Raw genomic sequence first — 25,152 nt, forward strand, 5'->3', positions numbered from 1 at the left:
GTAGGTAGTACCTAGGTACCCTTGTTACTCTAAGGTTCGGTTATGCTTGAAGCCCTGGAGGCTCCCGAGTTAGAGTCCACGGGTTTCTTAGACCTCAGGAGTTTCAAAACCCTGGAGGCGTCGAGGCGGCAAGTTGCAGAAGGGTAGTATAGTTTCTCCAAGATAGAGATCATGGTAGTACTAATATACGCTATGTAGTACTTTCAAATAGTGCTCTACATGCCCACTACTACTAGTAGGGAATACCACATTTAAATCACCGTATAATTGCAGAAAGTGTTCCGCTAGTAGTAGTAGTAGTAGTAGTAGTAGTAGTAGTAGACAGTGATCAAAGAAGTTTCATTTCTCTGACAAGTACCAGGATCCTCGAACCCCGAGTGCGAATCTGAAATATCATAAAATACAAAGTGTAGCCAAGAAAGAAAAAATAACGAATCCCATTTCCAAAGCATGAGGGATGCTAATGATCGCTGATTTTTAGTAGTAGGTATGTAAGATGCATGTGGGAAATAGGCACAACGATGAGGTTAGGGTGGGAAAACACACAAAAGAAACAAATCCATAAAAACGCCATCGCTATGCTAAGTAACTAAATTCGCCGTGATGCATCGTGGGCGGCGACACGGATATTAAAGAGAAGGTCATCTACCTGGCGGAGGGCTTCGGGGCCCAGAGTGGCAGTCTTCATCTCATCTAGAACCTTCTGCAAGGTTGAAGTGAGGGCCGTCTCGGCATTACCCGGGTCTGGGATGGGGGATGGTTTGGTCTGGACTTCAGCTGTGAAAACGCTCGTGATTGGTTGACTCGAAATTGCTGGTGCTTCTTCGGGAATCACGTCGATGTCCATGGTTTGGATATCGTTGCTGGTGGTTGTAGGCTGGGTTAAGGCGTCTGCGTCCGTCATTTGGGAATCAGTGGCCTCCTCGGTGGAAACGAGAGGAACATCTGGGACTGCGGTGTTTTCTTCGGGAATAATACTCTCGGGAACCACGGCCTGGGAGTCCGATTGAGTCCCGGAAGGCTGTGAATCGCCAGCTTGAGATTCTGGCTGAAAATGCTGGTCTTGAGACGCGGAGTCATTTCGGGTCGACCGTGACTTGCGAGAGCGAAGTGGCCTAGACCTAGTCGGTGGTGCTTCTTCGGGACCAGGTGTTGGAGGTTGGTCATCCAAGCGTAGAGACTTGCGAGATCGCTTCGACGATGCTGGTGTTGGTCCTGGTGCTGGCACATTCTCCTCAACAGGCTCTTGAACAGGCTCTTGAAGAGGTTCCTGAACAGTCTTTTGAAGAGGCTCCTGAACAGGCTTTTGAAGAGGCTCCTGAATAGGCTCCTGGATGGGCTCTTGCGTTTCGAAAACTTGTGTTGCGGGAAGGAATTCTTCCACAATGAGTTCTTCCTTCCGCTGGGAGCTGCGAGTGGACCGGGGGGGGTGACCGTCTCTTGCTTAACAGTGGTATCCTGAGACACATCTGGAAGAGCAGGATCGGGAATGTAATCCAAAGAGGGAGTCGGCGGCGGCTGTTCAAGATCCAATTGTGTCTCATTCTTCGTTGCGGTGAGCCTAGTTGATCGACGTCGCTCTTTCGCATTTTTCGGCTGAGCCCCAGAAGAATCTTCCTCTTCACGTTTCCTCTTCCTGAGACGCCTGTGTGGCTGATTGCTCCTCGCTGGTTTGGATATCACCAACAAGGTTAATTTGTCCACCCAGATCCACAGCAGACTCTAGGTCTTGTTCTAACTGGGACGCAATCTGAGTTTCCATTTCCTCACTAGAAGAATCCAAGTTGTTCTCAGCTGGTACCAAGGTAGTAGAGGCTTCACCAGCAGTCTGCTCGGTCTGGCTATTTTTCCTAGGAGATCTAGACGCGCTCTTCTTTCTCTTCTTCTTGGACGCAGACTTGGATCGCGGGGTTTGCGTAGCAGGGGCCTCTCTCGACTTTCCAGGGGTTTCAACAATCACCGGTGGAACGGGATTTTGGCTGTTGTCTATGCTTTGACCGAGTGCAGCCCGAGTTCGCCGGCTAGGCGGCCTTTCGTCCACCTGTGAAGCATCGTCATTTTCCTTCGAATCATCCTTTTGGTCGAGTGAGAGAGGTGCCGATTCCATCGTGATATCATTGTCAGGTTTGACAGGGCTGTTTGGTCCGCTTTGTTCCCCGGAAGAGTTCAGTAGCATTGCCTTTCTGATTTTAGCAGATCGGCGGCGTTGACTCCTAGACTGCCGATTTCGCTTCTGTGGACTCGGACTTCGGGAAGTAACTTCTGGGGGCGATGATGGAAGATCGGACGCATCCATCATTGCCACATCAGGAACCGTTAAGATCGGTGCTTCCTTGTTCGCCGCGGGGGTTGGATCTCTGGTGGCAGGGGTAGGGGATGATCCAATGAAGCCTTCTTCATTTTCTGTTGGAGCTAGAGTGGGAGTAAGGGGAATTCCAGCAGTAGTATTCGAAGCCTGAAACCGTCGCAGATGGACAGGTGTGTCATATCCCGATTTTCCGGGTGTGTTTGCAGGAGAAGAAGACCGGATGGATTCAATCATCCTAAACATTTCACGTCTATTAGCCTGGGGTTGGATTGTTGGCACATCCTCCAGGGGCTTTTCTTTAGAGGCCTCTGGTTGCGTATTTGCCGGGAGTTGAGGCTCATTTGATTCTGTTGTCTCGAGAGATGATTGATGTTCAAATCCAACGACAGGGGACGAAGTGATGTTTGCAGATCGGGACTGGGTGTTTTGGGATACGCGTCGCTTATTCTTGGGCTGGTTGTTGGTCGTGTCTTGCTTGTGGGAGGGCCAAGCATGGGAGTTCTATATTGGGAGATATTAGGATTGTGATGTTCTCGAAGCAGCCGAGTTACGTTACCTGCAAGGTTTCCATCTGTTGTGCAGCATTGACATCCCATTTGGCCATGGCCCTTTCCAGAGACTTGGCTATAGGAGTCCCCCAAATAGCGGGTTCTAATGAACTGGCGGTGAATTCCCAGAACTCAACAAATCGTTTGAATCGTGAATGGTGAGCCGACTCAAGGCCGGCACAAATGATGGTCTCGAACTTGCGATGAATCCATACTTCGTCGGGTACGGAATACAAGACGTTGATCACAGAGGATGAGAGTGCTCGGCACTTCATAAAATGTTAGCTTGTGTTTAAGGAGTCTAGGAGGATTATACCCACTGCTGTCAAAGTCCGGCTATCTGCACCGTGCGTCAAATCAACTTTGCAATGTTCATCTTTAATCCATAGGGCCAAAGGCGACTGCAGCGATTCAAGTGTCTGAGCACGAAACGATGAATTACCGGAACCAAGAAATGAGGTTAGAGACTCCAGAAAGTGTGGGAGTCGGTGAGTTTCCGAGGGGTCAAAGGAATCATATGCTGATTGCAAGGTATTCTTGACCAATTCGATGAGTTTGTGAGGGAGGCAGGGTGAGATCACCTGATGGGAGATACCGTCAATCCCCAGGCTTTTGTCCTGCATGAAAGGAATGGACATAGAGTGACTCAGCATTACTGTCACTGGAAGGTAGGTGTCGAAGATTGCAAGTGAAGCGAGGCTTTCAGCAATAGGCTCCACAATCAGAGTAGCTAGAGAATGATTGCCCTTCTCTGTCCGAACCACACGCACAAATGACTCTAACAGGTATGCCCACTCAGGGTAAGCGGTTGGCATATGTACGACATTTGCCAAGATTTTGGTGACGTTTTCGTAGTCACGGGAAACCGAACCATCGCGCTCACGAGAGGACTCGATTGGGAAGGACTGCAGAGCATCTGCGGCTGCTTTTGCACTGGTTTTCCATACGACATCGGAGAGGCTCGAGGAACTAGATGATGGATCCACATCGGGTCCAGTCAAGTTTGCACATTGCTCCAGTAGCTCAAGCCGGGATCCACGGGAAATTTTGGTCTTGCAAGCAGCTTCAATAGCGCTACGCACGAGCTCGATATATGAGGATGTTGGCGTTACAGCAGGGGAATTAGAGCTGATTTCTCGCAGAAGATGGAGGATAGGGCCGTCCGGGGTTGTTCCCGGTGCTGTATCTCGTTGAAATGGCGTGTTATCAGCTTCAAATATCTCCTCCATAGTTTTGACAAGAAGTTTTTCGGTGAAATTAATACCACCAAGCGAACCAATAACGGTGGTTGACAAGAAGCGAAATCGTTCCAAAAAGGCCCCCGAGCAGTTGTCGCCAATGGCATTGAGGGATGGAGGCCCAGCAGACCAGATGCGCTTCAAGAGCCCGAGAACACTGGCGACAGCATGCATAGATTCCCCTGACGGTGTTATTTCCTTGTTCGAGGCCAGAGCCAGGGCGTTGCAAAAACTACTCCAGGCAATAGCAATATTTGAGCGTTCGACGGACTCTTCATGCCATACCGAGGACTTGAGAATTGACTCAAAGGCCCGGACAATTGATGCGGCTCTAGATCGCACCCATCTTGGGTCAACAGAAGGCAGTTCCTCGGCTTCGATCTTGGAAGAGTCATTGATGCGAGTTTCAGCCCAGACCTTGGCCTGTGAAGCCGACAAGAGGTTTGCCATGACACGCGACATACTGTCACTGAGAGCGGATGACGTGGCAAATACGCCTGTGGCAGGGATCAAAATATACTCTTCCCAGACAAGGTCGAGATACTGATGCGAAGGCGAAGGGCGGAAGGCGTAATATAAGAGGTTATGATAGCTGGATAAAGCGAGTTGAGTAGGTGCCACTGCTGACCTGTCCGACTTTTTACGTTCGAATTGTGAGATAACAGGTTTTCCCAGCATCTTGAGTAGCGACCGGCTGGTCGACTCAGTTGGGCCAACAGCAAAAACGAAGCGATTCCAGCCCAGAATTGCCTGGGCCTTTATGGCGGGTTCGCTGCAGTTAAAGCATTTCTGAAGAACCAAGACCCACTCTTTGAAATGTTCCCATTGATCGAGACTGCGTGACTTGCTCCTTAGAAGCAGAATGATAATGCTCCAGATCTGGGGAATGTGAACACCGCTTTCAACCGTGCTGATCATTCGCGACATTCGGTCCCGGACCTCTGTCACAAGCTTGCGGTCTTTTTCAAGTGACCGGTCGAACAGTTCGCGAATGCTCTTAGATAGCGTAATGTTCGGCCCCATTGTCATCGCAATTTGGAACCCGAGAGAAACAGCTTTCAGTCGAGTATCTTTCATAGGATGGAGAAGCCCAAAGATGAGCTGTTCAATCCAAAGCGATGCCTGAGAGACAAAAGAGGACTTGGATTGGGCGAACAATTTCTGGTATATGCTGAGTCGGTGGAGAGCAATCGCTTTGCCGGTAACGTGATTTGTGACATCTTGTAATGCCGAAAGAAGACGCGTGACTCGGGTGTTGGTCATGATTTTTAGACCGAAGTTTTGAGTAGAGAGGATGGACATGTAGTGGGTCAGAACGGACTTTGGTACCTTGGCCTCCTGGAGGGAAGTGATTGCCTGTTCGACGATGAAGACCTTGAATTCTTCCGATAGTTGGGCTGAAATGTCATTATGCCAAACGAATGCGGCGCATAGCTTGAGAGCCTGGTTGGCGAGATTGGTATCCAAAGGCGCACTGTTGACCAAGTCGCGGGTGACATCGCGTTGAATGGACCCGGTGATCAAGCCCAATTTCTCTGCGACGTCTCTTCCCGCCGGTAGTCCGTCATATGTCCTCAGAGCGCCAAAGAATTGCATATATGCGTCAAGACGAGAGGTGAGGGATTCTCCCGCCAGCTGCTGGGTGACGGATTCGAGGAGCATGTCGAGGGATTCGGTGGTGAACTTGTCGACGTTCGGCGACCAAACGGGGATGGGCGAGCCGGTCTCTTTGAGGATGGACTTGAAGGGTCTGATTTCGGATGGTAACGGGCTGCCCTGGATGGGACTATCTTTGAAATCGGCTGATTTAGCAGTCCAGGGCGAGTGTATTTCGGTTTGCAGCCATGGTGAGAAGGTGACACGTTTGGAGGCGCGACTGGAGGGAGGAGCCCTGGAAGAGTGCGCCGGTTGAGGCGTATCTCCCGGGGTTTGAGCGGTGATTGGGGTGTCTTCAACTGGTTGATTCTGGTCAATTCGTGAACCTGGCCTCGGAGGTGTTGGTGGACGAGCAGGGAGAGGGCCGAGGGTCTCCACCATGGTTTTAGAAGAGGGTAAAAGAGAGACTGGAAGGCTTCAAAACCATTTCTGGGGGAGGGATTCAAGTGAAGATCAAGGGGGAGCTTCCATTGAGGACTGGGGAACTGGGAGGAGCTGGAACTGGAGCTGGCGATGGCCGATGGTCGATGGAGCTGGAGCTAAGATGAAAACCGGCGAAAAGTAAAGTTGGACGCGCCGTCGCGGGATCGCGTAAAGTGCCCGCGTGAGGCGTTAAGGCGCTAAGGCATCCACGTCTGCACAAGCGCTAGCACTGGCACTGGCACCTGCAGTATTCCTTGCAGGATGTCATGGAAAGTAGCAGTAAGTAGTAGATACAATTAGTATTTATGTACGTGATGTTTAATTTACTGCGAAAAAAAAAGAAAGAAATAACTATGGTGGGAATTGGGTTGGACTGTGCATAGTCGCTGGTACAATTCATGGGGTAAATTAAGTTAATGTAAAATAATAAAAACCAAAGAAAACAATCAATCATTATTCTATATATTCTCCACCCAGTCAAGACATCAGTACAAATGTAGTTGAGTATACCTCTGTGGCCTGGTAGCTCGGGTGGGGTCTTCCTCGGATGTTCCCCCGCGCGCGCTTCTTCTCCTTCTCCTTCTGCTCGAATTTGTACTTTGCGCCTCTTCATGTCCTGACTAGAAGCACCCACTTATATACATTTCCATCATCTGGTGTATTGACCTCCAAATTCTCGCCCTGAAGATACCCGGCTACCCTAGGTAGTCCAACCAGGCGACTCGACAACATGATGGCATTCGGCCAGCTGCATGGGGCAGGTGAGCTGGAATAGAACGCCATCTTTGGTGCGATTTAATCGCATACCCGTGACTGGGCTAATAATCTCCAATAGAGAAACTCCAAAAAGTGACCCAACTGCTCGATACCCTCCAGAAGGACCTGCAAGACAAGCATCTCACATCGGCGCGTGAGTCTCAGAACCAAGCACCAAAAAACACTCCTCCCCATGTGACCTCATGTTAATATCTACCACTTTACTCCAGAACGTGTCCAGATCTTGCTCGAAGTGCGCCAACACGGTACGAACCCAGTCGACGCCGGTCCGATTTATTGCAGCAATGTACGATAATGATCTTGCAAACCACATCATAAAAGGGGGGATCTGACGGATGATGCAGGGAATCAACACGCTCATGCGCTATGGAGTCGACGGCGAGACGGTCGATGTTCGCCGAGCGGCCCTGCGTGGCGTTGCCAATGCCCTTTTGCTCGACCCAACAATGCGTCAGGTTTTGGTGGACACTGGCTACGCAGGAAAGCTAGCCGAACGTCTCAAGACCGACAGCTCCGACGACGAGATGATCACTAGCCGCATTCTTTTCTTAATGACCTATGATACGACATTGGATTTTGAGATTTTGATCAACAAGCACTCCTTGGGAGATAACGTCAACTATGTGCGTTCATTTTCAATGTCCCACAGCTCTGAGTTCTGTACTAATAAATTCAGCAACTCGCCCGGCACGCGAAACAATTTCCCAAGTCTGGACGCGCATCTCTCTCGCAGATAGATGAATTGGGTCTCATCGATACTCTCAAAGTGATCTTTAACGTTTCCAAGATCTACCCTGACCTCGCTGCTTCCTTTTCACCTTCTATCCCCCACATTCTGAAGATCATCAGTCGGATAGAGATTCCAGCAAAGCCCCTGGATGGTCTCCTAAGCTACCTCATCAACTGCCTGTCTGTCCTCGACCTCGAAGAGAAGAAGGGCAAAACGTTCGATAGCAGTCCTCTGTTCCCGACATTCGACAAGAACTGCAACGTGGATAAACTAATCAACATCTTGGATCAAGCTGTCTCACTGTACAGTCCCGAGGAGCTGGAGGAAAAGGCTGTCCCACTTCTGCACTCTCTTATTGTCGTCCATGAGGTAGCACCGGACGGGCCTCGCAAGTATATGCAATGGCTGCTCCTACCAGAAGACAATGACCGCACCCAACCAATCGGAAAATCCGACACACTCTCTTCACGACTTCTCCATTTATCGACCAGCCCCTACCCCAACTTGAAGACTGGCATCTCCGAGCTAATGTTCGTCCTTTCTGGAAAAGATGCAGAGAATCTAACTCGCCGAATCGGTTATGGCTTTGCCGCTGGCTTCTTGGCAGCTCGCGGCATGGAGATTCCCCAAACTGCTGGCGAGGCGTATGCGACAAACACGGACGGGGAGGACTCGCACGTCAACCCAATCACCGGACAGCGCTGGAACGCAGAGCCCGCAGATACGGGTCCTCCTATGACTATGGAAGAGAAGGAACGAGAGGCAGAAAGGCTATTTGTGCTCTTTGAAAGGTATGGCAACTTAATTGATTATGCGCAGTCTTTATTCTAACTTCGCGATAGGGCAAGAGCAAATGGTCTTCTGGGCGTTGAGAACCCGGTCAGAACGGCTGTTGAGGAAGGAAGATTTGAGGAACTTTCAGATGATGCAGACAGTGATTAAACACTAGTTCGCAATCTCTCTGGGGTCCTAGGCATGGGAGCTATAATATTTTTAAATGTTTTTCATCTCATTCGGAGACTTGGAGGCCACAGCATACATTCTTCTATGATATACCTCATAAACTAACATGCAGCGTATCCACGGAAAATGTACAGAATTCTGTTTCATAGCGGTTCATATAGCATTGGTCGCATTGGGAATCAACCTCGACGGCAGCCCATCGAGGCCCCAAAGTTAGGTCTCGCTCCAATTCATACCTTCGATTTCGCAATCTAATTGCCACTTTGATTTATCGCGGCGACAAATCAAAGAGACTCCTGCAAAAATAAGGGCGTCTCCAGTTAATCTAAAGCATAAAGTTCTAGTACTAAGCTTGTTCGATTGTGGGTAGGTGGTGGCTCTGGATATCACAATGATGTCTTGTGGCGCACATCGCCACTTCAACCCCAACATTTGTATAAGAACTAGATATTACATTGAGCTTTAATTTATACATTTAAGAGTCTAAATTATTGAAGCATCAATCGACTTCCCTACGTCAAATCCAGAGGTTTAGATATACCAAGGTCTTAAAACCATGGCCACCCCCGGAACGCAATATATGATGCAAGCCGGTCTTGCAACAGGCATGTCCGCAACAGAGGGTATGCACTCGCCGCACCTTCGACCAGTGGATCCCAATCTCAGCGACCCAGCCCACGTACTGCCGTCAGACCTCGTGCCTAATTCACAGACCCGAATGGCTCTGCATGGCCGGGGTGGACAGGACGTCCTCATCCCGTACCTGAGCATCGGGGCCTGGTCCTGGGGCGACAAAGCTACGTTCGGATATAACGCGACTCATGATCTACCAAGGATCCACGCAGCCTGGCAGAAACTCAAGGCAATCGGACTAACCTTCGTGGACACCGCACAAGCTTATGGCGACGGCGAGAGCGAGAGAATCTGCGGGACGCTTTTTGAGGGTATGCCCCGGGACTCATTCGTCGTACAGACCAAATGGCATCCCACATCGACGATCAAAAACACAATTATGCAATCCAGCAGTCCGAAGAAGATGCTCCAGGGCTCACTTGATCGCCTGGGCCTGGGGTATGTGGATATTTACCTTGTTCATGGGCCCATCCACCCAGGCAATATTTCGACAATCGCCAAGGGTTTAGCGGATTGTATGGAGTCCGGCCTCACTCGTGCCGTTGGAGTGGCCAACTACAGCACGCAAGAAATGATTAAGATGTCAGATCAGTTGGCCAAACACGGGTTTCCGCTCGGCGTGTCGCAATGCGAGTACTCCGTCATCCGTCGTCTTCCCGAGACAAGCGGGATGATCCGTGAATGCAAGAGGCGGAGTATATGTTTCCAGGGATTCGCATCACTAGCTGAGAGTCGGTTGTCTGGGAAATATTCGCGTTTCAACCAGCCCCGGCGAACGCTGCGATTCAGTAGCTATCCGATGCACATGCTGGAGCCAACCATCACTGTGCTCAAGGCTATTGCGGAGAAACGCCATGTGCCTGTTCCAGCTGTGGCGTTAAACTACTCCATTAATAAAGGAGTGGTGCCTCTAGTGGGTATTCGAAATCCAGAACAGGCGGATCAAGACATGCAGGCACTGGGCTGGCGGTTGACAGAAGAGGAGATCATGCAGATTGAGGAGGTGAGTTTGGAGGGTCAGACCTCTTCGATGCTGCAACACGGTTAGAATAGATGAGAATTGAATGATTTGTTTTAGAGGGTTCCCAATGGTGTGTTGTGTATCCCCTGTGTTGTGTTGTGTAGAGAAGAGAGTACAAGAGAGTATAAAAGGAGAGGAGGGAATGTGGTGGGGCAGCTGCGATTCCCCGCCATCCGCCGTGGACGATCCCAGTTCACTTCAGTTCACTTCAGCCCCGGCCATCTTCCCTTCTCCAACCCATCAACTCACTCACTCATCATGGATCGTTCTAAGAAGCCCGCTGCCATCGGTGTGGGTGCGTCTCTCCCACAGCCTAGCATCTCCATCAAGGATAACACTATCTCGGCCAGCCTGCCCTCCGGCGAGTCCGTCACTATCCATCTCTACGGCGCCACAGTCACCTCATGGAAGGCCAATGGTCAGGAACAGCTCTTCGTGAGCCAAAAGGCCCATCTGGATGGCTCTAAGCCTATTCGCGGAGGTATTCCGCTCGTTTTCCCGGTACGTCTACGCGTCTTTGTTCCCTTGGAAGCTACAAGCTGACACAACCATCGTGATCCAGGTCTTCGGCCCTCCTCCCCAGAACCACGTCACCTCTCCCCTCCCCCAACACGGCTTCGCTCGTAACTCCAACTGGGAATTTCTCGGAAAGTCCTCCTCCGAATCAGCCGAAACCGCTGGCCAGGAGAAAGCCGATCTAGCCGTAAAGCTGGACTTCGGATTGTCGCATACCATGTTGACCGAGGAGTTCCGCAAGGCCTGGCCCCTCGAGTTTGGCCTTGTATACAGCGTTACCCTCACCAAGGATACACTAGAGACATCGCTGCAGGTTCGCAACGAGGGAACCCAGAATTTCGAGTTCCAGGTCCTCATGCACACCTACTTTAACATCGAGGTATGCCCCAAGCCAATTGCTGTACTCTACACGTCCTTTGCTTAGTGGTATCATCTGATCTGACCTGATATCAACAGAACATCTCGAACGTCCGTGTCAAGGGCCTCGACTCGAAGACCTACGTCGACAAGACCCGCAACGCAACCTCGCACACCGAGACATCCGCCGCGCTGGCAATTACCGAAGAAACCGACCGTGTCTACAAAGAGCTGGACCCCGCAGTACCCGTCATCATTTCATCCGCCGACGATGACAAGCCAATCTTCTCACTCACCCGCAAGGCCCTTACTGACGTTGTTGTCTGGAATCCCTGGATCGAGAAGGCCAAGGGTATGGCGGACTTTGGCCCGGATGAGGCCTACCAGAATATGCTTTGCGTAGAAGCTGGCGCGGTATCTGGCTGGCAGACTCTTGAGGCCGGAGAGGCTTGGGAGGGCGGTCAAACTATCAAGTCTCGTCTGTGAGGATGAATCTGGTTTTACATGATGTCTGATGATTCAAGATGCTTTATTTTTAACTTTTTATCACTTTTAAAATTAAGAATTGATAGAGTTCGCTCAATATCATACGCAGCAGCTTTGCACCAAGTTCCTGAATGATATCACTGTAGAAGCAGCTGCCAGAAGGCCTCCACTAGATCGAAGGAATAAGATTCCCAGTTTCTGATACGATGGACGATCGATCTGCCTTGCTCCAGATACAACCCGACAGTCACAAGGAGCTTAGCACTTGATGCCCATTCAGGAACCAGAGCATCGATATCACAAGAAAGATGAATTGGTTTCGCCACGGTAGAAATTAACACTGGTCTCATCAGCTTCACTTTGAGATTGTTAATGTACAAAATAGTATTAAACATGAATGAAGTTAAACGAACATGAAGAAATCAAAGCTCAAAAGAACACACAGTCATACACATATCCATATCATCGTATCTTACAAAATCTTCAAACTCATCTCACATGGCAACATCCGTCAACACATTGTACTGGTGATTCTCCCATAATATCAATGAAGGATCGCCGACCTTCCTTGCCCGCTTGTAAAGCACTCAATCTCTCCGCGGCCTCGAAGCTATACTGTGGTCCTCTGTATACCCGACGACCCCTAAAGATCCACCACAAGCCCACCAGCGCCATCAATCCCACCGTAATAACACTGGTGTAATTCATATTCTTCACCGTAGCAGGCATGACGAGCGGGAAACAGAAGAAAACCACCGTGACCATGATATACACCAAGGCAACGATGTTCACCACCGTGCCAAGTTTCTGACCCATGTAGAATGGCCCGGGCACCATATTCCGGCGACTTGATAGGACGTGTGGGAAAATGGCACCGAAGTAGGATAGCGAGCTGAGGACGATGAAAGATGAAATCAGTGCTTGGAAAGCAGTCGTGCTGCCCACGTAGATGCATCCTAGGCATGTAACGAGCCCGCTCATTGCGACAGTTGCCCGGACGGGACAGTTCAGCGTCGGATGGATTTGAGCGAAGTAGCTTGCGAATGGTGTAGCGTTATCTCGTGCTAGACTCCACCACATTCGACCACCTGTAATGAAGGTGCCAATAAGAGTGGGGAAAGTCGCGATAAATAGAACAGCGATCAGTCCGATGGCCCCGTTATTCGAGCCAGTTGCTTGTCTGTAGATTTCGGCTGTTGGGAAGAAATGGATGTCGCTTGCATAGACGGCGTCAAGGTCTTGAATAGAGTAGAAGAGGGCAATGAGGTACACGAAAGCTGTCGTGAATGCAGTAAGCATTTGTAGCATGATTCCCTGGGGAACCTTCACTTCTGGCTTCGGCACTAGAGACAATTGTCAGAACGTAAACTCAGTACGATGCTATGCGACTGCGTACCTTCTTCGGAGAGATGGCTAATGCAATCCGGTACTCCGACGGCAAAAGCTCCATTCAGCAATCCCGTCATGAAGCATACTCCATCTGACCATCCGCCTGTTTTGTTGTGAAATTCAGTCCAAACCTGCGCATTGCTCGCATGGGTTTTCGGCATCACGGCTAGCACGATAACTGTTACGACAAGACCGCACATTGAAACTGACAAAGCAATCCGATTTATCATCGGAATGAATCGATTCCCGAAGCAAACGATAGCGCAAGACGTCCAATTCATAAGCTGAAATGCAACGAAGACTTGCCATGAGTGCCATTTTACGGTGGTGTTTTTCAGCAAATACATGGCGACGCCCTCGTTGCCAAGCATAGAGCTCATAGATGACGCGGATAATAGCCAGGCGCAGGCGTTGAGATAGCCAGTGAAGTATCCTGCTTTGCGGCCGCAGTTTCGGCTGAGGACTGAGGACCAGTAGTATACGCCGCCGGCGGAAGGCATGGATGAAGCTAATTCAGCCAAGGACGCAGAAATAGCTGTGTAGAAAATGCTAACGAGAATGAGGCCGTAGAGAACGGCCATCGGGCCTCCATTTTGGAGAGCTGCGACAATAGTGCCACCCGATGATGCCCAGGAACTAGACAATGTCAGATACAATTCATGGGTTGCTGGGCAAAGTTCAGTCAACTTACTTTGCAATCACGATCCCGAGACTAGTAAGGCTCCAAAGTCCGAAATGCCTGTTTAATTCTTGCCTGTGGCCGAGGGCAGACTCTAAACGAACCTCATCGATCTCGCCCTTGGTGTTGAGCGAGTTCATCCCGCTCCGGGGTCTTTGTGGCTCCGCCAGCTCCATGGTGTGCCACTAGGTGCGCGATACTGGCATGGAAGAGTAGAAGAGACCGATTAAACAGGAGTATCGGAGACGAAAGAGCCGTTCGAATAATATCAAAAAAGGAGACACCCCGCGGAGGCAAAATGATCCATCCTATTTGTGGCCGTGCCTATGGGGACAATGCAAGTCGACACCCTAGGAATGCTTGATGCGAGGGCTTTTCCATATGGCAGCCACGTGTGGGTTGCAAAAGAGGAAAATACTACGAGATCGACGATATGACCTGTCCGTCCTAAGTTCCGAGAGGGGTACCCTAGGGTAGTAATGTCCACAATTTGATTTATGTTGTGTGCTGGCTTTTCCTGGGGCACAAGCCAGGTGGGAAACTAGGGTTGTCACTATTGGCAATAGGTGGGTTGGTTGGGGCGTTCACTCCTGCGGCCCTGTTGGTAGCCGTGTCGCGAAAAGCAAAAAGCAGAGAAAGAAATATTTCGAGGCCTGAGCAGATTGATGTTTTGCATTTACATATGTACCGAGAGCAAATCAAGGCCCGGTGGCTCAAGGGAGCTGCCCAAGATGGTTGGGGGTATTGGACTCGTCGTAATTCCGCTGCAAGGGGGACTTGATGTGATTGGTCTAAGAGGGTTTTCATATGGTCGGAGGCAATATCATAATTTCGGAGCAGGGCCACTCCTGGGAAAATCTTGAACTCTACGTACATAGAGTGAGAAGATTGACGCGTCTCTTTGACTTGGTTTTGAGTTAAATTTCGCGTAACATTCGCGCGTTGTCTGGTGTCCCTGTGCCACCTCCTTCCTGGAACAGCAACATTCCCCAGGGCTTATTCGTCTTAATTCATATGGTCAATGCTTTCTCGATGGCGTCAGTTCGTAACCCACATGGCACTATTTTGTACGTTCGATCCAATGCAAGATCGATTTCATATGTACGCCATTGACGTTGCAGAATCCAAATCGCAGCCTTTGCTTGCGTATATGCTTCCACCCCTTCCCCGACTATTTAGTGCTTTCCAAGAGTCTATCATAGCTTTGTCACGCCTTTTTAATCCTGATTTGTGCCCCATATCCCGGTGAAACCATCTCTCCCAATGCTTATATATTATTGATGATTGGAAATTTTGAACAAAGAACGCTGAATGCACAGGTGAATACCTACCAGTAGGAAAGACAAAATCTCCGTAGGCTCTTCTGCCTTGGTGAGAAATATACCTATACTAGTATTAGCACTACTACCGCCAACAGGTTTACGTAGTGCCTTGGTGAAAAACTCGGTCATACTCAAAAAAGCTCGACCTGGGACGCCCCGGGGAGGGGCGTTCAAGTCTCCGAAACCATGCCCATAGATTTCTTCAGGTCGTCAGGAGATCAAGGACCCGAGACTTTAGATCTCGACGTCAATGGAATTGATCATTAGACTCAATATCCACGTGATGTCTTTCACTGGAATGTACGGAAGAAGTGCTGACGTGAGACATGAGGAAGCACGAGAGTTACTGGTTTGCGAATCTTGAGCTCTCCATCCGTACCACTGGTCAAATCTGATTTGTTCTCATGGAAACCTTGGAAATATGCTCTACCTGCTCAATATACATCATCCGAAACGTTGGAATTACCTTGATACTATAAAAACGAAGAACGCCGACCGGGAAAGGCTGATGTAGATGCTAACTCATCGAGTATTTTATTCCTGTGTCCGAGAACAGGCGTAAGCCCTTCAGTGACAGTAATGGAATACATTAATTGGATTTATGGAGATAATAGCTGTTGCTATTTTGATGATGCCAGTCTGGTAGGTGTTTGGAAACACTGTGCTCCTTTTAGTTATCAAGTCTAGGCTGTTGTACAGTTCCCCTATCTTTTAGGAGGGTCGCTCAACTTGCTCGGGCAAATCTATATGATGATTTCTATTATTTTCGCTATGGTATATACTCATTTCAATTTCCTTGTAGAAACTGCCCATGGTTGATAGTAGTGCCGAAAATGAGTGAAGGTATTCCGACAGGAGATACTATGTTGAACTGTTCATACTCCGATTTGTGAGCTACCAATTAAATGACCTGGCTGCAACCCGACCATTGGCGATTCTAGGACTCGGATGAGCCCAAATTCTGGTTATCTCGAACCCAAATAGTAGTGCATACTAACTGTATTTTGCTGTGTAGTATGCCCAGGTCCTTGTCCCCGAAATGCCCCGATCGAAGGTGTGATTGATGCCCCACTGAATGACTAGGTAACTAACTACTACTTGCTTTCACCACTGACGCATATAATTAGAACAATCAATGGTCGGATTCCAGACCAGATGGGGATGCGAGATAAAAATCACCAGCCGATAGAGAGCTGCTGAGATATAATAGCAGACAGGTAAGAAGCCTATTTTTTTTTTTCTTATTATCTATTTATTTTTGGAAAAGGCATAAATCGGAAGACATGTCATCTCTAAGGCCTTCCATCAGCATCGGATATCGCGCCAAAGCTCAAGTCCGCTGAATCTTATTATGAAAATCACCAGCGATCGTTCCCTCCCGGGAGCTCTTGAGTTTGACCAGGGTCGCGTTGCAGATCCAAGCCTCGGCAAGGCCAATCAAATGCCATATCGCAAAGTTTATGCGCCCACTCTGGAATCTGACCTCTCATCCCATTTGCTTTTGCTGGAGGTGGCACCATCGCTGATCGCCCGGACTATCGACATCGTGCATACAAGTGGCTCAAACCGATCATTCTGCAGGATTGGAAACCCTTAATGGAGGAGAAAAACTGAATATGCTCCGGGAGCCCTGTTACACTGAGCCTCCCCACTCGCTTAACCGATCCATTCTGGATATGCTGCAGGATAGTTGTGCCACAGCATGCAGAAGCAGCCTGGGAAACACTCAAACCGCATGGATTTGCGCCCTTCCGATGCAACCGTCGATTTCTCACTTTTTCATGGCAGAAAATTAAATGAGGCTTGGGCTGGATGACAGAAGCAACTTCGCAAGCGAACGTAGGGATTGGCAGGCACTGGGTGATGGCGATTTGGTTTTCCATTACGATCTACATTCCAAAGGCAACTGCCATAGATCTGGTTCGGCGGCTCGAGGCGCGATCCCTTGCATTGGCTCCTCATTCCTCCTTGCTTGTCACTGGATCCTCCAGCCCAGCGCTGACATTTCACTCTCAAGATGCATGATGATGCAGCCCTGTCCTCTGGCCACAGCGCGCTGACTCCTCTAGTGTCTTTGATCTTATCGCTCTTCACCGACTGCGGTCATGAGATGAATCCTTTTGTTTAACAGGGACCCCACTGAGCTGTCGGATACACTGACCTGCTGGTTGTCAGATCTTATGAATGATCGGATGGTTAAAACCAATCTCATAATTTAACCTTTCCAACCCCCTCTCACTCTTTTGCTTTCGCACCCATGGCATACTCTCCTTTGGTTTCGCCCAACAGCTGAGGCCATAATCACTACAGAGAGCGAGCAACGCTCCATCGGGCAGGATGGGCAATACCTCGCCCACTCCCCGCGCCCTGCTTGTGGAGGCGCTTATCTTTTGGAGTATTGGTCTTGTCCTTTATGGTGGTCGAATGTTTGTCTATAGATTGCCATTGAGATCTGGTGCTTCACTAACTATGAAATAGGATCTCTCGCATGATTGCGAATGGAGGAATTAAGCGGTTGTTTTGTAAGACCAAAATCTCGCATCAGCCTCATGACCAATACCTAACGTCAGATCTTGCTCTTCAGGGGACGATTATGTTATGTCCGCGACTTTTGTGAGATCGGTCCCTTGCCGGAGGTTATCTTTCTGCGCTCTTACTGATATTACTTCTTTCTACTAGTGCATATACACGGCCATGTTGGTATTGATTCAAATATCCTCGCGTTATGCAACGAATCTTATGGACCCGAAAGACTACGATACAGTCCTCGCCGATCCGAAGCAAGTCAGCGACAGAGTTTATGGAAGTAAAATCGTTATCGGTCTGGAACAGTGCATGCTTATCTCGACTTGGGGGGGTGAAGACATGCATGTTGATACTGTACTGGAGGATTACGACGAATCTGCGCTCCAACCTTTACATCAAGATTCTCGCTGGCTATGTGATTCTGGGATTTGTCGTTATCATGGTCACCTACTACGCTGTCTACTGTCGACCGTTTCAACAGTACTGGGCGATGCCAGTGGATAATATGCAATGCGCCACCTACCAGAAATACTCCATTACGCAAGCAGTCTTCAACATCTCCTCAGACGCCGTGCTGTTTGCGATCCCGATCCCGCTTCTCATCAAGGCTCAACTCAAGCGTACACGCAAGTTCCTCCTGATAGGAGTCATGAGCCTGGGTCTATTCACGATCATTGCTGCGATCCTCAACAAATACTTCAATTTCGCCTCTCCTCTCACAACAACATACCAAATCTGGTACATCCGTGAATCCAGCACCGCTATCTATGTCGCCAATCTCATGTGCTGGTGGCCCCTCCTTCGCAAACTACTTGGATTGAAAGCATTTTCCTACAACAGCAAAAACCGAGGCAGACCCGGACAAGGCGCTGACCAGAACAAAGATAGTGGGTACTCTCAAGGCTCACGATCGCGGCCATCTTTCTCGCTTCCGTGCAAAATGAATTTCATCCGACCAAATTTCCGCAAAAATGGAAATCACCCTCCTCTGCCAGGGAACGGAGACACGCACCGATCGAGTCAAGAAGCTATTACTCAAGTTTCTAGCGATTTCATGGACGAACCTAATCGGACGGACTCTTATCCACTCGATACATGGGATAGAAAAGGAAGCCGTGGAGACATTGAGAATCCCAGGCCTCCTACTCAAGATTCAATCGCGACATTTGAAAACCCAAATCCGAAAAATCCCAGTCCAGGCCGAATGAGACTGGACGTCTAAGGGGCCAAATTTTGATCATATACCTAATAGACAGGAGCTTTGCTCATTCAAAGTCTCCTTGTATGTAAACCACTCAATGTCTGGCGCTAGGGATTTAATTATCGGTTTTCTATCTACAAAGACTCGGAGGTATTGTTCGAGCCTAGGCCATGCCCCGGAGGGTTAAGTTTGCGTATACGAGCTGCAAGATACCGTGAAATCTTCCGCCAGGTCGGTGGACCTTGTTCTTGTGCTTTGCCTCATGATACTTCTATATTTCCACAATACACCTACCATATTCATGTTCTACGTGAGGCTCTGGCATAGTTCACTGGCGAGATCGGAGATTCGGAGATAGGCGGTTAATTCGGCAGCTTCACCGACGACCGACACCGCGTTGAACTCGAAGTGAGTGTGGGGGTGGCCAGTGGCCAACGATGGTGTCAGAGCGGATATTTTTCCAGTCATTTCCCATCACGTCTTTTGATTTTTCAACCGTTACAACCTCCGTCCTACGCTGCTATCACACTCGGAGAATACATGCGCCAAGGAAAGATTGCCTGCCCGTGCTCTTTGTATATCTTCACGCGCGGTTGTCCGACCTCAGAACGGTCGCGTGTCCACCTTTTACCGAATGGGGGCAAATTCTCCCCACACGCACCAATCTTGGGATGGGGCCGAGACCAACATTCGTCTGCCAAGTCATGGAATCGACTCCCCGCAGATTGACATCTCTAGTGATGATGAAATAGACAGTATCGACACAGCGATAAATGTTGGTGGTTCGCCACGAACCCGGGTCGCAGCTCCGCTCATGGCGGGTCACCGCCGGTTTCCCTCAGCAGACGATGACATTCGCGCCAGCGATAACGAGAGTGAGAATGGCCATGTCGAAACAGAAGCCGAGAAGCCGGTGACATGGAGCTCTCTACCAAAGAAAGGGCAGCTGGCGATTCTTACCTTTGCGCGATTGTCCGAGCCCCTCACTCAGACCTCTCTGCAAGCCTATATGTTTTATCAACTTAAATCATTTGATCCCTCTTTGCCTGATTCAGCCATCTCTGCGCAGGCGGGAGTCCTCCAGGGAAGCTTTACAGCAGCGCAGTTCCTAACTGCCGTCTTTTGGGGCCGACTGGCAGATGCTCCCTGGATGGGTCGGAAAAGAGTACTTCTCATCGGCTTGTTGGGAACGAGTATCTCCTGTGTCGGTTTCGGCTTCTCTCGGTCGTTCATGGCTGCCGCAATTTTTAGGACACTCGGCGGTGTGTTGAATAGCAATGTGGGAGTTATGAGGACGTTGATTGCTGAAATTATTGCGGAGAAGAGGTAAGTTCATCGGTACCCTAGATAATCGTCATGCTGCTAATACAGCTAGGTTTCAATCGCGAGCGTTCCTATTACTCCCAATGTGCTTCAATATTGGTGTCATTATTGGCCCAATACTGGGAGGATCCCTCGCAGATCCAGTCAACAGCTTTCCATCCCTGTTCGGTCCTGGATCCCGTTTCGGAGGAAAGGACGGAGTATGGTGGATGCAAAGATGGCCCTATGCACTTCCAAACGTGCTTAGTGCAATTTTCATTTTCATGTCAGTAATTGCCGTCTTTCTCGGCCTTGACGAGGTGAGTTATCCCTACCTAGGTTTCTATATCGAATATGACGCGAAGAGAATACTGATGATTATTTTTCAGACTCACGAGATAGCTCGCTATCGAAGTGACTGGGGCCGAAAGCTTGGAAAGAGAATCACTCGTGCCTTCACCAGAACTCCTCAACATTATCGGCCATTGGCCCGCGCGAATGACGACGATTCATTGTACATGGAAGGCAGCGTGGGAACTTGGTCAGCGCCATCAAGTCCAATTCGCTCCCGCGCACCTCCACTCCCTCGCCCACACAAGAGGCCTGGACTCAAACAAATATTTTCCCGGAACGTTGTGATTACACTCCTGGCCCACTTCCTACTCGCCTTCCATACCAGCGCCTTCAATGCCATGACCTTTACTTTCCTACCGACACCTCGTGCGTCTGAATCTTCCCGGCAAGGCTGGTTCCACTTTGGCGGAGGCCTTGGTTTACCCTCTGCACGCGTTGGTCTTGCAACAGCCATAATTGGATTCATCGGTCTTCCGCTGCAAATCATTGTATACCCCCGTGTTCAGGCAAAGCTGGGAACACTTACCTCATTCCGCATGTTCCTCCCATTTTCTCCGCTTTCTTATCTTCTCATGCCTTTCCTCGTCATTCTTCCACGTATCCCATGGATCGTGTGGCCTTCATTTACTTTGGTCGTATCGTTGCAAGTTATCTCTCGCACATTCGCCCTGCCAGCAGCCATCATACTAGTCAACAATTGTGTTACGGATCCTTCGATTTTAGGAACGGTCCATGGAATTGCGCAAAGTATTTCTAGCGGGGCTCGCACACTGGGCCCGCTGCTTGGTGGTTGGGGTCTTGGCCTGGGTCTTGCCCATAACATGGTAGGGGCAGTGTGGTGGGCTTTGGCTGTTGAATCTCTGATTGGATGGTTCGTGCTCTGGTCAGTCCATGAAGGCCAAGGAATCCAACCAGCTAAAAGGTTAGTGGATGAAGAGGAGGATTCTTAAGTCTCCTCATACTATTCTATTAGGCATGCATCCACTGCAACATATTCCGTGCCCTCGGTAAAACTTTAGACTAAGAATAATATAAAAACACATAGTTCTTCGAATGCGCCTAGTAGTTGGTCACACGGGGAAACCTGTGGCCGCACTACAGCGCTGCTTAGAGGCAACCGGCTCAGTAGTAGTCCAACTACTGATTCCAAGCAAACTTGAATGTTTTGTAATATGATTGTAATTGTTCTTGGACCGCTTCCCAATGCCCTCACATCCTTATATTAGGATTTCTCTCGTATTGCCGTACCATTTGTTAGTTCTAGGTATTATATTCCAGGATCTTGTATCTAATCCGAGTTGCTCTTCACAAAAAGCAGCCCTTGCTCTCACTAAACTCTAAAGCTTATATCTAAAGCTGGGTGCCTTGTCACCCAGTTCAACCAATTGCTCAGCAGTATATTGGTAAACACTATCCGCTCCCGCTTCCCTCTTAGTATTCAGCCTCCGGCAAATCAGATAATACAAGACCATTGTAGCCAAACCAATTGCAGCGAATACAAGGACTAATATGTGGCCGAGGCGATATCTCGGGGCATCCTCAGCGCGATAGAAATTGGACGCAGCGGCTCCACCCATAGTTCCAAATCCCATCTGAATAGCCATTCCAATGGCTCTCTTCGCATTGGGTGCCCAATTATTTGAGGATAGAGCAAGAAGACCGGGTATAGCTATGAGATTGGTTAGCCTAGCCATTAGAGCGAGATGAGGAATTTTGATGTACCGGGGTAAATTCCACAAGCAGCGACAAAGCACCCGGCGTACGTAAGACCAGGCATGAAGGTCGGGGGCGCTACAGCAATGATATATCCAACGACGATTGCGCCATAGCATAGAACGGTAAACAGACTGCGCTGACCGGTTTTGTCCGCAAGGTATCCGACTAGGACACATGAGACTGTAGCCGCTGCATAAACTGGGATTGTAAGGAGTTGAGCAATGGCCGCCGAGTATCCAAGGCCTTTGATGATGGCGGGAAGAAAGAGTGAAAGTGCGTAAACAGCACACGCCTATTTAAAATTAGCGGAGTATATAGTATCAACGGGTGCGCTTTTCTTACGACTCCCCAGTAATTTAGACAGTGAAACAATGTCTTTGAGATTATGATCAGCATGTCTTCTTCACTCGAAAATGGGTGATATAACATACCTGCCAATCAGATAACGCGGCTTTGATATGCACCCATTTGGCCGACTGCTCACTTCCGAGTTGTGGGCTCATAGAAACCTCTGTCTGTATTGGGTTTAATGCTTTGAGAATGATATTCTTCTCCTCTTCCGTAAGGAAGGTCGCAGTCGCCGGCTCGTCCCAGACTAATAGATAGGAGAATGAAGCAGCCACAACCGTAAGAATTCCCTCTAGTATGAAACTGCACATCGTCAGTAAGTAATTAGTTATGCATGGGTGAATGGATGGTCATACATCCACCGCCACCCCTCAAGTCCACCAATTCCATCCATCATGCTGATCAGATATGCCAACAGACCAGAGAAAGCGCCTGCCATCGACGCAGAGGCAAATATAAGGGAAAGTCTGAATTGCGCATTTGCGCGAGGATACCTATCTGGTTTAGAATGGGCAAATTATGAATTCGCTAGAACGAGAATTATCATACCAGAGGGAGATGTAGAAAGCGAGTCCTGGGACTGGAAGAGATACGGCGTTAATGGATAATCCTCAGGCACAAGGTTTATGTGAAAGCCCTTACATAGCCCAGCTTCAGTAAGTCCTGTATTGGCAAAAAGGCAGTTAGGTTCCGAGTTTCCAACGGAATGCCGAATCACCTACCGAGAAAGAATCTCGCAGCCAATAATCCCGAGTAGTTTTGAACAATTCCAGTCAGCGTCATCACAATACCTGTAAAACTATTAGCTGCATTATTCTCGGGAAGCAGGGGTCGGATAAGAGCGACATACCCCATGCTACCATAATCGACGGCAGCCAAATGCTGGGCTTCAATCGGACCAAAAGCAAGTTGCACAACGGCTCAGTAAATGAGTATGGGAAGAAAAATATCGTCAGGCACCTATTCTTGATTATGTTAGAGTGTAACTAATTGCTGGTAGACAAGTTGCGGGGAGTACCGACCAATTGTATTGCTGGCCGACCAATCCTAGTGACTCAGACATCCCTTGAATATTCGCATTTCCAATGCTTCCTATAGTCACAAACAACTATCATAAGCAAGCAGGAAAAAGCGGACGGAGTCTGAGATGGTATTCCATACCTCTATCCAAAAAGCTGAGCAGGTAAAGAGTAGCCAAGATAGGAATGACACGGTAGTCAACCTTTCGCAGAATCCTGTTGTACTCCCTATCAGATACGTCGACAATTGACTCTTCGGTTACTTTTTTAGCTGAGATCTCATCCTTCAATTCAAGCTGCGTGGCGAGGCCATCGTTGTTGTGAGCCTTGGTTTCCATTGTCTTGATGCGGTGAACTTCGCTTGGCAGGAATAAAGATGAGAGGAACGAAATCGAGGGGTAGTCAAGTCCGACGACTGGAGAGCAAGCGTTCGGTCAGTTTCCGAATTACTGCGGCCTCGGCAGACTTAGCTTCAAAATTTCTGAGATCCCCCGCAGACCGAAAGATGAAAAGGCTGGGGATTGTTTGCCAAGCGTTGAGAATGCGGAGTTCTCTCCGCACTTCAGCTACGATCATACTTGATCAAATCTAGTCTGGTCCGACACCGGCAATCCTTTGACGGGATGAATTAGCAAAGCCTTCTTCACATATGAAACTTAACACCAAAAGTATTGCAGCTGTGTATGGGATATGGAAACCATTAGGCTGTACATGCTAGCAACCTAAACCAACAAATTGCAAAGTGCTTCATCCCCCTGGTATCCTCACGTATATTAAAGTTCCAGATTCAAAACGTCTTCCCTTTCTCCTGCTTTTCTTCTACTTGTATATGTATCCCAGTCAGAAAGATATCCTACGAGTATAGATCCCCTATAGATCTGTTAGCCTCAACCATGGTACTGAATCAGGCACCAAGGCAGAATCCTTACATAATCCCTTATCGCAGCACGATTCCGGGTTCTTATCGATGACGTGAGGGGTTCCTAAGGTTGGTTTGGGCTCCAACCACGAAGGAAACGAAACAAAAACATAAAAGAAATCCAGCCAACAGCGATCCAAACATCAAAGAAACCGTAATAACAGTCACCCCCTCAAGCAAAATGTCCGACTCAATCCCATCCGCAACCGAACCAGCAGACCAACCTCCCCTTCCCGCAAACGCCGAAGACCGCAAAGCCGCCGCAGCGCTCTCGTCCCTGAACACAACAGAACTAGCCTCCTCCGATGCAAGTCCCGCAAAGGGCCGCTCAAATGCCGAGCAAGAGGCTCTCGACAGAGCGATGAATCGGCTCGAGATCGCTGCGGGGCAGGGAGGGGCACCGAGGAAATCATCTCAGCCGTTGAAGGAGACTGAGGTGAAGAAGACGGTTAAGATTGCGGCGGCTGATGTTTCATTTTTGGTAGGTGTATAATTCAAAGAGAAGGGGTTAGGACGGGAGTGGAACTATATCGGATTGATAACTTGCTAACGTGCTGTTTTCATCATATAGGCTGAACAGCTAGATGTACATAAATCCAAGGCGACGGAATTGCTTCGTGCTCAAGAGGGTGATGTAACTCGTGCCATGAGGGCATTTATTACTCCGTCGTTTCGAGCATGATGTGATTTTTGCCTAGGCTCGTTATCTTATTTGCTTTGC

The 25,152-nt window shown here is 49.1% G+C and overlaps 9 protein-coding genes across 9 annotated transcripts; 6 read left to right on the top strand and 3 right to left on the bottom strand.

The window, feature by feature from the left end:
* Nucleotides 1-589: 589 nt before the first annotated feature.
* Nucleotides 590-6,131, bottom strand: N7481_007667 (uncharacterized protein; the record flags this gene model as incomplete). Its single annotated transcript, XM_057266886.1, has 4 exons — nucleotides 590-1,439; nucleotides 1,626-2,809; nucleotides 2,865-3,125; nucleotides 3,177-6,131. 4 exons carry the CDS (start codon nucleotides 6,129-6,131, stop codon nucleotides 590-592), a joined length of 5,250 nt encoding a protein of 1,749 aa, XP_057121087.1.
* Nucleotides 6,132-6,906: 775 nt separating this feature from the next.
* Nucleotides 6,907-8,622, top strand: N7481_007668 (synembryn; the record flags this gene model as incomplete). Its single annotated transcript, XM_057266887.1, has 6 exons — nucleotides 6,907-6,934; nucleotides 7,009-7,083; nucleotides 7,160-7,236; nucleotides 7,295-7,573; nucleotides 7,627-8,471; nucleotides 8,523-8,622. The coding sequence occupies 6 exons, from the start codon at nucleotides 6,907-6,909 to the stop codon at nucleotides 8,620-8,622; spliced, it is 1,404 nt and encodes a 467-aa protein (XP_057121088.1).
* Nucleotides 8,623-9,199: 577 nt separating this feature from the next.
* N7481_007669 (uncharacterized protein) lies at nucleotides 9,200-10,324 on the top strand (the record flags this gene model as incomplete). The annotated part of the gene is made up of 1 exon (XM_057266888.1): nucleotides 9,200-10,324. The coding sequence occupies one exon, from the start codon at nucleotides 9,200-9,202 to the stop codon at nucleotides 10,322-10,324; it is 1,125 nt and encodes a 374-aa protein (XP_057121089.1).
* A 231-nt stretch (nucleotides 10,325-10,555) lies between these two features.
* N7481_007670 (D-hexose-6-phosphate mutarotase) lies at nucleotides 10,556-11,656 on the top strand (the record flags this gene model as incomplete). Its single annotated transcript, XM_057266889.1, has 3 exons — nucleotides 10,556-10,798; nucleotides 10,860-11,192; nucleotides 11,270-11,656. The coding sequence occupies 3 exons, from the start codon at nucleotides 10,556-10,558 to the stop codon at nucleotides 11,654-11,656; spliced, it is 963 nt and encodes a 320-aa protein (XP_057121090.1).
* A 489-nt stretch (nucleotides 11,657-12,145) lies between these two features.
* Nucleotides 12,146-13,909, bottom strand: N7481_007671 (putative choline transport protein; the record flags this gene model as incomplete). Its single annotated transcript, XM_057266890.1, has 3 exons — nucleotides 12,146-12,999; nucleotides 13,053-13,681; nucleotides 13,737-13,909. Coding segments are annotated over 3 exons (1,656 nt in total), but the record flags the coding sequence as incomplete, so codon positions are not given.
* Nucleotides 13,910-17,383: 3,474 nt separating this feature from the next.
* N7481_007672 (uncharacterized protein) lies at nucleotides 17,384-18,794 on the top strand (the record flags this gene model as incomplete). Its single annotated transcript, XM_057266891.1, has 5 exons — nucleotides 17,384-17,472; nucleotides 17,525-17,568; nucleotides 17,631-17,659; nucleotides 17,726-17,926; nucleotides 17,973-18,794. 5 exons carry the CDS (start codon nucleotides 17,384-17,386, stop codon nucleotides 18,792-18,794), a joined length of 1,185 nt encoding a protein of 394 aa, XP_057121092.1.
* A 613-nt stretch (nucleotides 18,795-19,407) lies between these two features.
* On the top strand, nucleotides 19,408-21,379 carry N7481_007673 (putative MFS multidrug transporter; the record flags this gene model as incomplete). The annotated part of the gene is made up of 3 exons (XM_057266892.1): nucleotides 19,408-20,099; nucleotides 20,149-20,395; nucleotides 20,465-21,379. The coding sequence occupies 3 exons, from the start codon at nucleotides 19,408-19,410 to the stop codon at nucleotides 21,377-21,379; spliced, it is 1,854 nt and encodes a 617-aa protein (XP_057121093.1).
* Nucleotides 21,380-21,766: 387 nt separating this feature from the next.
* On the bottom strand, nucleotides 21,767-23,850 carry N7481_007674 (uncharacterized protein; the record flags this gene model as incomplete). Its single annotated transcript, XM_057266893.1, has 10 exons — nucleotides 21,767-22,098; nucleotides 22,152-22,437; nucleotides 22,577-22,796; nucleotides 22,850-22,987; nucleotides 23,043-23,073; nucleotides 23,136-23,156; nucleotides 23,216-23,284; nucleotides 23,344-23,453; nucleotides 23,516-23,585; nucleotides 23,655-23,850. 10 exons carry the CDS (start codon nucleotides 23,848-23,850, stop codon nucleotides 21,767-21,769), a joined length of 1,473 nt encoding a protein of 490 aa, XP_057121094.1.
* A 762-nt stretch (nucleotides 23,851-24,612) lies between these two features.
* On the top strand, nucleotides 24,613-25,113 carry N7481_007675 (huntingtin-interacting protein K; the record flags this gene model as incomplete). Its single annotated transcript, XM_057266894.1, has 2 exons — nucleotides 24,613-24,912; nucleotides 25,003-25,113. 2 exons carry the CDS (start codon nucleotides 24,613-24,615, stop codon nucleotides 25,111-25,113), a joined length of 411 nt encoding a protein of 136 aa, XP_057121095.1.
* Nucleotides 25,114-25,152: the final 39 nt, after the last annotated feature.

This window comes from Penicillium waksmanii, assembly GCF_028829765.1.
Source record: "Penicillium waksmanii strain IBT 27052 chromosome Unknown utg000007l:1.0-4314555.0:1.0-4317578.0, whole genome shotgun sequence".
NCBI lineage: Eukaryota > Fungi > Ascomycota > Eurotiomycetes > Eurotiales > Aspergillaceae > Penicillium > Penicillium waksmanii.